This window comes from Eretmochelys imbricata, chromosome 3 (assembly GCF_965152235.1).
Source record: "Eretmochelys imbricata isolate rEreImb1 chromosome 3, rEreImb1.hap1, whole genome shotgun sequence".
NCBI lineage: Eukaryota > Metazoa > Chordata > Testudines > Cheloniidae > Eretmochelys > Eretmochelys imbricata.
In genome coordinates, this window is record NC_135574.1 from 55,925,507 (window position 1) to 55,941,484 (window position 15,978).

The following is a 15,978-nucleotide window of genomic DNA, read 5'->3' on the forward strand; positions in this document are numbered from 1 at the left end:
GCTCAAGAGCTTTACCCGGTACTTAGTTGGAACTACCAACTGTCTCTGAGGATGCCAGTCTTCCTGGTGTCCACCAGAAAGAGTTTCCTTGTATAAAAGTCCTCTTTCTACAACAAACCTGGATTGATTAGAAGAACTGAGAGGCGGTGGGTTGCTCCATGCCACCATCCAAGCTCTCTGGAGGCTTTCATCTGCTTCCTGTTCAGTCTGGAACTGTTCCCTTGATGCTTGAGACATCAGTTCCTCATTGGATTCTGGACCTGGGCTTAGTCCCTCTTGAAGCGATGTAGGTGATGGGGCTGTTTCCATTGACTGTAAACCGCTCTCCGCTGCTGCACTATGTTGGGGTTCAGGCTCCAGTTGAGTCTCTTGGGTAGTGTTATCTGCTGCTGCCAGTGCGGGTTCAGTGGGGCCCTCTGGTGATGGGGTTGCAAGCACTGGATTCAGTGCTGGCAATGGTTCTGGTGCTGGTTGTTCTGCCAGTTCCACTTCTGGGACTGGATCCACTACTGCTGTTGCAGACGTTGGCATGGGGTCTGGTTCCATCACCTCTGACTGGGCCCTGGTAGAAGTCTCCAGAACAGAGCTAGGTGTGACAACTTGCTTAGCCTTGCATTCCCACCCTCTTGGCTAGCTTCACATGACTGGCAAAGTCTTCCCCCAGCAGCATGAGTATGGGATAATCATCATAGACTGCAAAAGTCCACGTTCCTGACCAGTCCTTGTACTGGACAGGCAACTTGGCTGTAAGTAAGTCAAAAGAGTTTGACTTGAAGGGTTGAATCGTCACTTGGACCTCTGGGTCGATGAATTTGGGGTCCACCAAGGATTGGTGGATAGCCGACACTTGTGCTCCGGTATCCCTCCATGCTGTAACCTTCTTCCCGCCCACACTCACAGTTTCCCTCTGCTTTGAGGGTATCTGGGAGGCATCTGGGCCTGAGGACCTCTGGTGTGATTCCGGTGCAATGAACTGTAATCTGTTGGGGTTTTGGGGCAGTTGGCCTTCACATGTCCCGGCTTCTTACATTTAAAACATCACCCAGCTGACTGGTCACTGGGGCGAGGTGGGTTGCTGGAGAATGGTGTGGTGCAATGATAAGGTGTCTGGAGTGTTCCTTGGGCTGTAGTTGGGGCCTTGGGCTGCCCCCAGTAGTAGGTGTGGTCTGAGGGTGTCCCTTCTGGTATCTGCTCAAACTGCAACTAGGGTTGTTCCTCCCTCCACCCATTTTGTTCCGGTTTGCCCCACCTCTCTGGCGGTATGGGACTGCTCGTATTGATCAGCATAAGAAGCAAGATTTTCTGCTGAGTCCATTTTCTTATCCCATAAACACCTGTTTTATATCATCCTTGGACATATTCAGGAATTGCTCCTGTATCATCAAATCCCGCATTCCTCCAAAGCTTGTTACATCCCATCCTTTGAGCCATTTATCAAACAGATCCTTCATCTGGTTTACATAATCCACATTACTTAGTCCAGGCCCTTTCTTAAGGGTTCAAAATTTTACTCTGTAAGTTTCAGGTGTAACTTGAAATTGTTTTAAAACCAAATCCTTGAATTTATCATAGTCAGAAGCCTCATCAATAGACATCTTGTTGAATATGTCCAGAGTTCTTCCAGTGAATTTTGCGACCAATGTGGTCATCTTGTGAGTGTCAGGAATTTTATGGAGTGTGCACAGTCTCTCAAAGGTGAGAAGATATTCAGCAATATCACTGGATTCATCATACTGTGGACACAGTCGCTCCCATTTGTGGATTGTTGGGGAAGGATTGTTAGGGTTATTCAGTATATTCTGCTGAGCCCTTGCCTTCTCTTTCTCCAGTGCATGCTTCCTCTCTTTTTCCCTCTCCTTCGTTTTTCTTTTGCCTCCACAGCTTTCTTGTGGGCAGCCTCTTGGGCATCAATCTCCATCTGTCTGAGTTCTACCCATCTTTCACGTTCCTTCTGTCTTTCCTCAGCTTCTAATCTGGCTAATTCCAGTTTCTGTTGGACATTGCTTTCTGTCATCCTAGCCTCTCTGTATTTAACCTAGCTATACCTGAGAGTTAGAAAGAAAAAAAAAACGTGCTTGTGAATTCCCAGTTCGCTGTGCTGTAACCTGATACCTTTGCCTCTGATAGCTGTTCTCAGCCTACAGAAAAATCCTTTTGTTAAAAAATGATCCCACCGCTCTGCCACTCTGTGGTTCCTTCCCACTCTGAACTCTAGGGTACAGATGTGGGGACCTGCATGAAAGACCCCCTAAGCTTATTTTTACCAGCTTAGGTTAAAAACTTTCCCAAGGCACAAACTTCACCTCTGGTCAGGAGAGATTTTATAGCACTGTATACAGAAAGACATCACCTTCCCTCCATATTTATGACAGTCATAAAAGACTATATACTGGCTATATACTGTCTGCAGGACACTACGTTGCCAATCCTTTTATATAATATCACTACACTATATGCACCCCTCTTATATTCAACTTTAGCAGGAAAAGGCAATTCACTCTCCAAACTGATATAGCCACAAGTTGTATCCTAATTGCAAATAAAACTACCATGTTCTTTTACGGGCTTTAATTTGCAAGATGAGAAGTCCTGTTTAAAGTTAGTTTGTATATTAGAGTCATCCAGAATTTTAAAAACAAAAAATGAGTGTGGGATCTCATTTGCTTACATGGCAGTTCTTGAAGAGCTAAATATTTGTACTCTATTTCTTAAACCAGAAAACGATCCATGCAATTTATTATACCTTTAATTTCTGTAACAGTGTAGTTCATCATACTTACTGATCCCTTTGGGCCCAGCGATCCCATATCACCCTAAACAAAAAATAAGACAAATTATGTCATAACAGGATATTCATATTCAATTACAAATGCAATGTATTCAATATGTTTTACTCAATATTTTAAAAATGATTGTTCTATTAAGAGCTAAGGAATTTGTTGAAGTACACAAAATGGCACCTATAAATCAATCAAAAAACTGGAAGTAATTTGTTTTAATATATTTGTGAAAAAATCAGATTTCAGTTTTTCCATTAGAATTGCAATTTCAAAAAGACATTTTTGTACCATATTATTAAATATGTTTCTTTATTTATAAAATATATTTCAAAATGAACAGGGAAAGCTCCCAATGCTGAGTAATGGTCTATAAAGAGTGAGCAAACTTTTTGGCCTGAGGGCCACATCTGGGAATAGAAATTGTATGGCAGGCCATGAATGCTCACAAAATTGGGGTTGGGGTGAGGGCTCTGGTTGGGAATGCAGGCTCTAGGGTGGGGCCAGAAATGAGGAGTTCAGGGTGCAGGAGGGGCTCCAGCCTGGGACGGGGGAGTGGGAGAAGTGTGGGGGGGTGAGGGCTCCGGCTGGGGGTGCGGGCTCTGGGATGGGTCTGGGGATGAGGGGTTTGGAGTGAAGGAGGGTGCTCTGGGCTGGGATTGAGGGGTTTGGAGGGTGGAAGGGGGATCAGGGCTGGGGCAGGGGGTTGGGGCACAGGGAGAGGCTATGGGGTGCCAGCTCCAGGCAGCGTTTTCCCTAAGTGGCTCCCGAAAGTACCAGCACATCACCTCTCCAGCTCCTATGCAGAGGCACGGCCTGGTGGTTCTGCACACTGCCCCATCCGTAGGCACTGCTCCTGCAGCTCCCATTGGCTGTAGTTTCCGGCCAATGGGAGCTGCAGGGGTGGCGGTTGGGGCAGGGTCAGCGTGCAGAGCGGAGGACCCTGGCTGCCCCTACGCGTAGGAGCTGGAGGGGGGCCATGCCACTGCTTCCAGGAGCCACGTGGCACGGCCCCTGACCCTGCTCCCCAGCTGGAGCACTGGAGCACCAGAGCAGGGCAAGCACCAGACCCCGCTCCCCAGCGGGAGCTCAAGGGCCAGATTAAAAGAGTTTGTCCACCCCTGGTCTATAATTATTAGAGTTGGGCAGAAAACCCACTGAAATTTTTTTTAATCAGAATTTGCTGATATGCTGAAATCAGAATGTTCTGCAGGACCACATCAGTTTCAACAAAATTCCCCCAGAAGTCAGGCAGGTTTCAAACCCTGCCTGTTTTCTTGCCATCTTGCCTGCTCAGCTTGCTTGTGGCAGCCTGACTAGCTGATGGGGAGCCAAAAGCCAGGAAGCCCTGGGGGGACCCGGGTCACCAAGCTCCCAGCCTCAGCAGCCCAGGCTCCCCAGCTCTTGGGCAGGTTGCCTGTGGGCTGCCTGTATGTCTACACTGGACCTGGAGGTATGATTTCCAGGTTGGGTACACATATCAGCTTGAATTGAGCTAGCATGCTAAAAATCGCACTGTGACTGAGGCTGAACAGGCAGGGAGATAAGCTAGCCGCCCTGAGTAGTGGACAGTGGTGGGCAACCTGCGGCCTGTCAGGGTAATCCGCTGGCGGGCCGCGAGACAGGGTTTACATTGACTGTCCACAGACAAGGCTACCCGCAGCTCCCATTGGCTGCGGTTCGCCATTCCCGGCCAATGGGAGCTGCAGGAAGTGGCAGCCAGCGTGTCCCTGTGGCCTGCATTGCTTCCCGCAGCTCCCCATTGGCCAGGAACGGTGAACTGCAGCCACTGGGAGCTGCGGACGATCAGTGTAAACACTGTCTCGCGGCCTGCCAGTGGATTACCCTGACACGCTGCGTGCAGCCCGCAGGCTGGAGGTTGCCCACCACTGACCTAGGGTTTCAGATAGGGACGATGAGTCCATTCTGCCACATGTGGAGCTGTGGCTATATTGCTATTTTTAGTGCTCTAACTTCATCAAAACTAGCATAGGTATGTCTACCCAAGCTGGAAATTACACCTCCAGCTCCAGAGTAAATATATCCTAAGAGTCAGAGCTTCCAGGCCTTCCAGCATCCCCAGCAGCCTGCCAGGAGGAATGTCCCATAACCAGGGCTCTCAGTAATGCTGGGCAGAGAAAGGTAATTTCATTTCATGAGGAATTTTGAAATGTATGGTTTCTGTTCCAAATCATAACAGAACCAAATTTTGAAATCTCAAAATTCTCTGTGAAACAAAATTACTGTCCTACACCGAGCTCAAATTACTATCATAATGATGTATAGATGCATTTTATCGCTATACCAATGGAGATATTTCCCTGAAGCAGGGCCGGATTAACGCAGGAGCTTTAGTGGCTGCACCCCAGGGCCGCAGGCTAAAGGGGGCCTCAGCACAGCAGGGCTCAGGCATGCTGTGGCCACACACCACTCCAGGAAGCGTCTGGCTGCTGGCACGTTTCTGCGGCCCCTGGTGGCGGGGGCACAGGCAGCTCCGTGCACTGCCGCTGCCCCCAGCACCATCCCCACACCTCCCATTGGCCAGTTCCCGGCCAATGGGAACTGCGGGGTCGGGGCTTGCAGGCGTAGGCACTGCACGGAGACACGCTGTTCCCCTCTCCTCATCCATTCTACTTTTTGCAGTGATAAAATTATATGATAACACTGAGATTTGGTTTCCAATGGGAAAAAAATCATGTTGGAAAATTTTCTTCAACAGATAAAACAAAAAAGTTAATATCATTCACATAAAGAACACCTTAAAACAGATTAAATGAAAATAATGTCTTACCAGGTCACCCCTTTCTCCTGGTTCTCCTTCTCCTCCAGCAGGACCCTGTATCAAAACAAGATACATACTGTCAGAGTCTTACACTCCTTAAAATTTAGATGATTATAGAGTACAGTGATTGCTATCATGATTAGTATTAGAAGACTTACTTGTTCACCTTTAGGCCCTGGCTCACCAACCAATCCCTAAATGTAAAATAAAAAACAAACTATTTTAGAACCTAGAAATCACTGAATGTAAAGAGGGATTTTATATTTCACTCTGGTCAGAACTAAGAAGCTGTTATCTTGAACCAGCATTTCTGGAATATTTGGATCTGAAAGCAGCTTTTTCTTCCTTCCTCCATTTTAAAATTTATTTTATTAAAAGTATTCCTAGAGATATTTGGTTCTCAATTCCTGTTGTATTGTTGCAACAACACTGTAGAACAACCAGTTCAGCAGCTTTTTTGGTGTACTTATAAATCAGATTCACTAAGAGGCAAAGACCAGATCTGAGTCCTCCATTCTTCTGGTTTTTTCTACAAGGAAGGATAGTGATAAGGACAGAGAGAGGTGGGAAGGCACTAGTAAATCTTTGTATCCAATTAGATCATATGTCATGTAGGGCTTATTCTGAAATTGTCCAAACTCCTTTGTCCATCTCTAGACACACTTGTTCAGAATGTTTATACCTGGGGAATAGAAAGTTCAAGCATTTGGCCATAGGAACATAAGAATGGCCCTATTGGGTCAGATCAAAGTTCCATCTAGCCCAGTATCCTGTCTTCCAACAGTGGCCAGTGCCAAGTGCCCCAGAGGGAATGAACAGAACAGGTAATCATCAAGTGATCCAGCCCCTGTCACTCATTCCCAGCTTCTGGCAAACAGAGGCTAGGGACACCATTCCTATCCGTCTTGGCTAATAGCCAAACCGAGCATTCTAAGCAGGAGGGTAGTGACCAAACGCGACTGTGATGTAACGGCTGTTCATTAAGGTCTCTATAAAGTCATTGGAAATACTCCTCTGAGTTTCAATGGATCAGGCCCTATATTGATTATCTCTGTCCAATTCACAGTGGAAAGGTATTCATAAGACCAGTCCTATCATCACAAAGGACTTTAATTGCCACACAAAGACGGGCCACAGAAAAGCCATAGGTAACCAGACCAAAAGATGGTGAATCAGAAATAGTGTGAGACATGAGAGCTGGCATTGCTTTTCCCTCCACTTCCCCACATAAATATGAAAGATCCACCAAAGTGCTACCACGCAGTTATAGGAGTACATGTAGGAGTGGCCTATATTTGTATACATGTAAATAGAACAGGTCTGAGTGGATGGTGACGAAGAATATTTGGCATAATTCCTGGGTTTGGAAGGATTGTTAAAATGAATTGTCATGCATTGCAAATGGCTTCTTCTGCTTGCTGTGTACATCAGCTCTTAATGCACCATTGGGTTTTTGATTCAAGTAAGGCTGGATACATTGCATGCAAAGCACATCCAGTCCCTAGGAAATCAGGAAGGGAGGAGGGGGAAACTGATGACTTTGCATCAGTCTGGAGTGACCCCATTGTCTAAACCTGAGACTAGCTCCAGAGGTAGCCATTTCCAAATCTTCTAGACCAGCAGGGTAGGAAGGCTCAGTGGAAGGCAGGGCCTCTATGGGACGAAAAAGGAAATAAACTTAAAAATATGGTTTTATGTATAGGGCTCTCTCTCAAAATAGGAAAAGTCAAAAGAAACAATGAGCTGAATTAATTTCTAGCATAACTCTATTTATTTTAAGAGAGTTACACTGGGAATGAATTTGGCCCTATGCTTAAAAAAAAAGCAAATGTAGAAATATTCTCAGAAATCACTTATATAAATAGAAGGCACCTGGATGTACTCTCAGAAACTATGAGAGACAGTTTGATCTATTAAAAAGAGGAATTTGCAGATTCCTGTCTGGCAACTTTGACAGCTGGTTAGAAGTGTGTGTACCTGAAGTCAACATTCTGAAAAACCACACAGAAATATACTAACTTGATAGTAATACAAAGAAGACAAATGTTCAAGGTGGCCCTTAAAAACTTGCCAATTTACCTAGATAAGTAATTTTAAAAAATGTCACTAAGCCTTCTGTGGGTAAGCACAGGAGTAAGGGGCATAAACTATAACCACAACCCCTGCCTAGCCTCTCTACATCACCAATCTGTGCTCTCCATATCCTTCCCCGAGCAACTGGAGGAAAAGCGTATCTTTTGTATAAGAATCCATTGTTATTCAGTGACATTCATCCTGCAAGGTAGGAAATCTCCAGCAAGTGAGTAGGAATTCCGAGGCTTCTCAGGGGCCCAATTTTTCCGTGCAAAATACTGTTTGAGATACTTGTATCTTGTGAATGTGCATAGATAGCCTCAGAGTTGTGGCAGTCACTATATTTCTTTAGTATATACAGAGTACATAGAAACATTGCAGATATTGAAGTAGGGTAACATTTTCAGCGACTTCCCATTTTCAAGAGTGCCTAAATCAATGATTTTAAAAGAGACTTAGACACTTTTGAAAATTTTATCTGTAACCTTATTTATTTATAGGGTGGGGTTTTTTTTGGTAGATTCTTATGAGCCTTAATTAGCCATCGGACACTTAGAGCACTCCCCAACTTCTAAGCAGCTTTAATGGATCTTGGTGTGCAACAAGAAACTCTGAGAAATGAATAATCACAACAATGAATGAGTGATGTTAAAATCATTGTATTCTTTCCTGCTATCATGTTGCCATTCTTTACGGTGCATTCGAGCGCATTTCTTACCCTGTCACCTTTGGCGCCAGGTAGGCCCGAAGGACCTGGCAGTCCCGGTAGTCCTAGGTCCCCATCAAGACCCTGTGAAAACAAACCAAGGATAGAAACTTCCCAGTATTGTTTCTGGAGAGAACCAATGGATAAATATAACCAAGGGCCAGATTCTGGGCCCCTCATACACATTGAGTAGGATTTTATTCCTAGAGTAGTCCCAGCTCATACAGTAGGGGTGTGAGTGAAGATGGTAGAATCTTGCCCATCTAAACAGTACTTTTGAGGATCTTATTATTGACGAACACAAATAGCACATTTACTGGACTTTCCCCTCCAGCCCTAGTGCTAAATAGTTTAGTTCTTAACAAAAAATGTCTTTGATTTATCCCCCATGGCTTGTACATTCCTCCTTAACAGCAGGCTCTTTCAGCTCAGACCTCTCCAACTGTGCTTCTAACTAGTTCTGTGTAAATATTGTTTGAACGGCAGTAAAAGAGGGCATTCATGATCTGTCCCATTCATTAGTTCTAGGTAGCTGCTAGCAGAAAGCTGGTCTTTCACTACTCCTGCTTCTTGAAAATACATAGTGCGCACACAGTCTTACAGCTTTGGTTTCACACGAAACAAAAAATCTTTACGCTTTTTGTATCTTGCCATCTCTTACAACCACAATACACTCTCAGCACATTTTCATATGCTTTAAAATTTGAACATTGTGATTTTACTACAGACATAAAGTACTGAAAAGCTTATCAGTCATCCTTTTCATCATACTCCTTTGACTCCCTGTGTAAATGAATAGGTGAGTGAGGATTCCTTCTGATGCCATACATTCCTGGAAAATAAATATAAGCTGATGGGAATTGAAATATGCTGCTTACCAGTTTCCCTGGTGGACCTGGAGGCCCAGCAGGACCTGGCTCACCTCTGCTACCCTTTTAAGAAACAGAAGGGCATTGTTACAACCTTGAATATTTATTTTCTAATTAATTGTAAATAAATGACCATTTTCCCCCTCAATCTTGATTCAATTACTGTTTTATCAGTGAGCTTTAATTTAAGGGTCATGTATATTAATGCAAACAAATGCAAGAGTCATAAAACTAAAAAAGTTCTTAAAAGTAGTTTAAAAATCACTAAACATCTGTCATGGTATACGCTCTGTTAATTAACATTTTCTCATAATTTCCCAATACAGACAAATAAACTTTATTTTACAATTACAATTTTTACAACTATTTAATAATATTTAGGGACAGTCTGTCAACCCCTAACTCACACCAGTCAGCCATTACCCACAGAAGTGATCCTCTCCCTGGGACTACTCCAGAGAGTAGCCGCTCATCACTAGCCCAACTTCAGAAAAGCACTTGATCACTTCATTAAGTCTGTCCCTATCCAAGACAGCACTTAAGCACATGCTTAACTTTAGGCATGTGCTTTTAAGTCTCATCAATGGGACTTATGTGTATGCATAAGTGTGGTCATGAGGCCCAGTGTGAGTTTGCATATCATAATCTGGCTTTTAACTATTAGCCTAAAGTCTTGTACTCCCTTACAGTGGACACATCCAGAGCCAAATGTGAAAATTTCATGGGAGTGTCCTGGTCAGCAGACTCAATGAGGTAAAAAAGACTATGCATTTTTGTCAACCATGGGTTTTGTCAACCCTATGATTTTTGTCAACCGTGGGTTTTGTCATGGAAATCAGGACAAGCATACATCTTTAATTATGCTTTAACCTTGCATCTTTACTTTAGGACATGTGTACATATTAAAATTTAAATTATGTATATATTTTAGACATCATACCCATACATTAATACCAGCACTATCTCTTTAAAATATATGCTACTGGTGAATTTCAAAATTTGAAGAAATTTTCAAAAAAGCCTAAAATCCCATTTTCAAAAGAAACTTAGGGACAGATTTTTAAAGATATTTCAATGGGAGTTAGACACCTAGTTGTTTTTGAAAATCCCACTAAGTGCCTAGCTTCATCTTTAGGTACCTAAATACCTTTAAAAATCTGGCCCTTAGGAGTCTGTCTCATTGAAAGTCAATAGGACTTAGGCACCTAAATCAATTAGGCTGAGATTTTTAAATCTCACAGGCATTGCAGTGCTCAGTGTTGCAACGCTCAACTGATTTTGGAACCTAAATCTCACTTTCTAAAGGCATTTAGACCCTTGGGAGCCTAAATTCCAGTGATTGTCCTAAGTGCCTAACTCCCGTTAGAAGATGAGACTTAGGCTCCTAAATCAGGTTTCAGAGTGGTAGCCGTTTTAGTCTGTATCAGCAAAAAGAGCAAGGAGTATTTGTGACACCTTGTTAGTCTCTAAGGTGCCACAAGTACTCCTCGTTCTTTTTGCTCCTAAATCAGTTAGCTGAGTGCCACAACACCTAAAAACCTTTAAAAATCTGGTCTTTGGGGACTTTTGAAATTTGTACCATATACAATTTAGGGAGAATTCTTGCCATAAAATCATGATGCAGCATGTAACAAGACTATAATGTTCTTTATTTAGCCGTGAAAGTTATCAGTTATAAAGACCGGTTATTTTAATCTGGTGTGTGTGGCTCTAAAAGATCTGGCTGAGAGTGGATCTAATTACTCCAATGTGGCATACAGTAGATAATTTACTATTTCAGAATGAACAGGAAATTGTGACATGAGTGGATAAAAGGAGACATGAAAAATGCATTTTACACCATATGTCATAAATGCATAGATTGGCTTCTCAGACAAGGTTAAAAAGACTGAACTCTCAAATTTTCACAAAATAATGAGGTATCCTGGAGAGATCAGAGAATTTAGAAAGATTTTTTTCCCAGTCATTTCCTCAACAAAGTTCCTATGCTGTTAAAGCCATTAATTTTTTTTAAGTATTGCTGCATGGTTTGTGAAAGCATTATTCATAGTAACAGTCTGACCCTCACCCTATGACCCAGAAAACTCAGTAATCTTATGTAAATCCTACATTTAACCACACTGATTCTGTATTACACTTCTACCCAGGATTTTCACATATTGTTCTAGATTTCAGGTTCAAGAAAGAAGATTTAATTTTAACTAAGATCAGTTTTAAAACCATTTATATCTGGATACCCCATAAGGACCTTTTCTAAATGACAAACAAGTAAAATAAGTCCTTTCAAAAACAATTACATTGACACAGAATAACTACTTGGGACTTGAATTATGCAGGTTCTGGTCATGTGATACTAAATTTGCAACTTTTCCCCAAATGCCAGTATTTTTCAGTGTTTCCCAAGTATGGTTAAAAAAATACATTGAAGATATCATCTCCTGCTACCACAGATACTGTTATTGGATAGATTATTTCATACTAATGTCACATCTTTGGGTCCAGATGAGCTGTGCTTTACACTGGACCTGAGTGGAAAGACAGGAAGACAGTGACTCAAAGCCATTTTTCCATCACCATCAACCCCCAGTCCTAGGGCCAGCCAGGATCTACATTAGCCCCAGGCATAATTTAAAGCAGCCCAAGACCTGTTCTATATTACACCTGACAGGAACGATCCCCTAGATCTATTTTGTTGGCCAGGGATTACCAGAGCACAAAAAGCTCTGGTCACGCCCCCAGCACATCACTCATGTCAGGGGTGGACAGGCCAGAAGTAGGTGGTATTTTACTACTTGGGGGTGGCCTGATGTCATAGGCCTGATGTCATAGTCTGTTACAACAGCATCCTGGCTCCTCCAGTGCAAAGCAGCTGGATGGCAGGCAGAGGGTGTGGGCCAAAGACTTCATGACCAGTTCTGATCATCAAGAAAGAACATCTCATACTTATACACACTAGTTTTATCTTATCTCTTATATAAGACAGATAGATTTTATATTACACCTCTTGCAGCTGTGGAGGGATCACTCCCACCCTGTCTGAAATTAGTGGGAGTTTTAATATTGGCTTCACTGGAAGCAGGATTGTGACCTTCATATGCAGAATGTGTTTCTGACACAGGTTATGAGAATAAAAACTCCCAGGCAGGCCATCCACCCAGCACCATAATAATACTAATTAATTATAATGATGAAGTGCAGCCCCTCCATAGCTGCTATTCCAGCCTATGTAATAAAACAGAAGCTACTGCCCCTTTGTGCCCTATTCAGGAGTTTTAGACCACTGTACTCATGTGGCCTTTCTCCCGCTTTGCCCACCATATCAGCCTACTCATCTGGTAGAGGGGCACTGCAGGAATTATGCTGCATGGAGAAACTTCAACCAGCCCTCTGTGCTGGAGTTTTTTTAAAATTTCAAGTCACCTGTAATGCAGTACAGAACTTATTCTCAGGCTAATTCTTCTGTTTCAGTGGTTTACTGGGCTTCTATAGGTTTTACAGTGATGCTCTTGTTAGTGAAAAATTGTGAGAACTACAGTAGGTACTTTGCTAAACTGCACTTCACGAAATTGCACTGCTAATCTACACAAAAACTGGCAGCCCCTGCTCACCACCTTTCAGCAAAGATTTTATATCCAAAGCTTAATGAAATCTCACATTGCTAAGTATTTGTTTCTTTTACAACCTTAATTATGCTGCAGTTTGTAGTATACTAGGCAGCGATGTAAGAAATAATGAAAACTACCATTGAAAAAATAAGTGAACAATGTATATTTTGTGATGCATCATCTTTGCTTTTGATTTTACTCATTATTTCACATGATTCAGTCATTTGCAACCAGTCATCACTACGATTTGCAATGGCTTACTGTCACTGCAAAGTAGCATTCATTATGGCTACGTCTATACCTGGAGCTGGGGGTGTAATGCCTATCTCATATAGACATACTGGCAATTGCTCTCATGGTAGTGCACTAAAAATAGCAGTGTAGCCATGACAACATGGGCAGTGGTGAGCACAGCACAGGCTAGCTGCCCAACGTACGGACCCATGGGGATTAGGTGGGTTTGCACTTGGGGCAACAAGCCCGTGCCACCACTCCCCATGCTGCTGCAGCTACACTTCTATTTTTAGTGTGCGAGCTCAATGAGACCTAGTGCAGGAATTTCTAGGTGATCTGGGAATTAGACCCTTGGCTCCAAGCGTAGAAGTACCCTTAATTTATTAGATCTCTCTTTCTTTTTTTTCATCCTGCATCTCAGAGGGGTAAATTTTCATGTGGGATCAGGGATTTAGCTATGACTCCTGCCCAATCTTTAAGCACTGCACTAAAAATGTACGCAAAAACATGTGCTATTGCTTGCTGGAATAAGCACTCACAGTACATAGTGCCTTTTCGCTGACGTTCTAAGAGGAACTTCCACACGTTAATGGCCAAATTGTGGTTTCCCATCTTGGGTGCCCAAAAGCCAGGGAGGGGGAATGGATTATGCAAGGTGCTTCCCCCTCACCTGTGCCCTGCTTTGGGCACAGCCACAGTGTGGCTGGGGAGCACAGTCCATGCTGTTTCCGAGCACCACTGTGGTGACAGCTGCCTGGAAGGGGCTGAGGGGTACACTCTCCAAGGGTGATGCAGCTGCCATGCTGGTGTGTAAAAGGGCTGGCCATAATCTAGCCCCAGCGTCCTTTCAGATCCTCAGATAAAAGACACCATCCATTGTGGGCTGGATCTTCAGGTGCACCTGAGCAGAGAAAGGCATTGGTGGCTATGCAAGAGACAAGTTGTCTGTCCCAGTAATACAAAACAGCTGGTAGGCTAGGCAAGGATCAAGCCCTGTTAGAGTTTACTATTTCAGCACAGAATAAACACACTCTGGGGTAAATCTGAGTGCAGTGCATGCAGTTTTGCCATGAGCCAGACAGGGTTCTTCCTGGGGACATTGTCTGTAGCATGGCTCCTCCACCCCCCCTCCAGCCCACATGCCACTCTAGCCTGCATTAACTGAGACTGCCAGCAAAAAATTAAAAAATTAAAAATCTTTTTAAAAAACGCTAACTTTTTCAAATGGCTTAATATCTGTTTTATGCTGTCAGACAGGATGTCACACCCCACTACGTCACATTCTCTGCCAGTGCTACACTAACAATTATTCATGGAGTCAAGAATGCAGATGACATTCCATTAACCATCCAGCATTATTTAAAGGTACCTGGGCTAAATTTTTAAAGATATGTGTGTATGCATATTAATACAATAGAAATATTGACTCTGATCATTATTAACATAAACTTATTGCAAGTGCCAAAGGAGCACATGGCCTAAGACATTATCCTTTCAAAATCAGGTCAGGCACAGGAGGGAGAATCCAGTGGCTTAGAAATGAGGGCCAGGAAACCTGCGTGGTTCTTTTGCTTCATATATCCTGTGTGATGTTAATCTATCTGTGCATCTTTAAAATAGGAATAGCAATACTACCCTACCCCCTACGGGTTGTTTAAAAACAACTTCATTATTTGTGAAGCTCTCGGACTAAACGGACGAGCAGTGCCAAAAGATTTGTGCATGCACAGTACATCCTGGGAAGGTGAAGACATCAGACTACTTATCCTGCCACTGTGTTGATGCCCAACTGAAGAAAATGGACCCACTTTTTAAACTTGAGGCATGTAAAGGGACCTGGTATCAAAAAGTTGATTTAAGTGACAGGACAATTAGTACAGCAATCCAGGATACATTTCAGGCTGAAAAAAAGGTCTTACAATTGTACCTATGAAAATAATCTTTGCAGTAGGGCATAGATAAAGAAGATAACTTAGCTGAAAACTACTGTATATACTAAAAAAAAAAAAATTAAAAACAGCCAATATATAAAAGCTAATATGCATGCACGTCTCAAGGTTATTTACTGAACTTACTATTAAAGCTTAAAACACCACAAGCTATTTAACAAATTCAGAGCTATATGAAGTGTTAACCTACTACAGAGGCTGGGCATAAAGCAAAAGGAACCAGTATCTGGTATAAATTCACCATAAAAAATTAAATGCTGCTAAATCTTAATAAATGTGCGGGGAGGAAAAATTGCAGATAATTAGTTAAGGGAACACAGTCAACCTCACTGATTAGGTTTGACACTTTGACGTTTAAGAATTATTTCTTTTGGGCCACCTGCCACAATTACCAGTTTAAAAAGGATTTAAACCACAAGTGAGTTCTGTAATTATTTAGAATGACTTGTAATGTGATGCAAACATACTGCTAACTGACAAAACAATTACAGTGGAAAAGAAGATATGTTTGATTGGAAATTAGAAAATGCAAGTTGCACGGTACTCTTGTTACAAATGTAAGCATGTCATTTTCCTGTTTTATTAAATGAAGGTTAAATATTTCATAAAAAGCACATAAATTATAACAGGCTTTTTCTCAACTGCCCATATCAATTTTCTAATTAAAATTAGATAGATGATTATATTTTCTCAAGTGTTTATTTTCCTATGCAGAAAATCTTCAGTAGTCAAGTAGATAAGATTGTATGATCTATTCCAACAAACAGATAAGTATTTTGTCTGTTGTTGGAATAGACTATGTAAACTAATTATCTTCATTTTGAATCATTAAAACCTCCTCTGGAAAACTATTATAAATGTTTAAGCTATTGGATATGACAACTCTGGTTTCTGAGCACTGACTGGGTAACAACCAGGGTAACAATATTCTTCTGTGGATTTTAATAATAAAAATTGTCCTATTTATATTGCACCTTACATCC

At 42.4% G+C, this 15,978-nt stretch overlaps 1 protein-coding gene across 1 annotated transcript in view; it reads right to left on the minus strand.

The window, feature by feature from the left end:
- Nucleotides 1-15,978, minus strand: part of COL9A1 (collagen type IX alpha 1 chain) — a 102,535-nt gene that overhangs the window by 21,363 nt on the left and 65,194 nt on the right. The window contains exons 29-33 of the mRNA XM_077811607.1: nt 9,217-9,270; nt 8,351-8,422; nt 5,718-5,753; nt 5,569-5,613; nt 2,781-2,813 (exon numbers count right to left, since the gene is read on the minus strand). Coding sequence (XP_077667733.1) covers nt 2,781-2,813; nt 5,569-5,613; nt 5,718-5,753; nt 8,351-8,422; nt 9,217-9,270 — 240 coding nt within the window. The remainder of the gene's footprint in view (nt 1-2,780; nt 2,814-5,568; nt 5,614-5,717; nt 5,754-8,350; nt 8,423-9,216; nt 9,271-15,978) is intronic.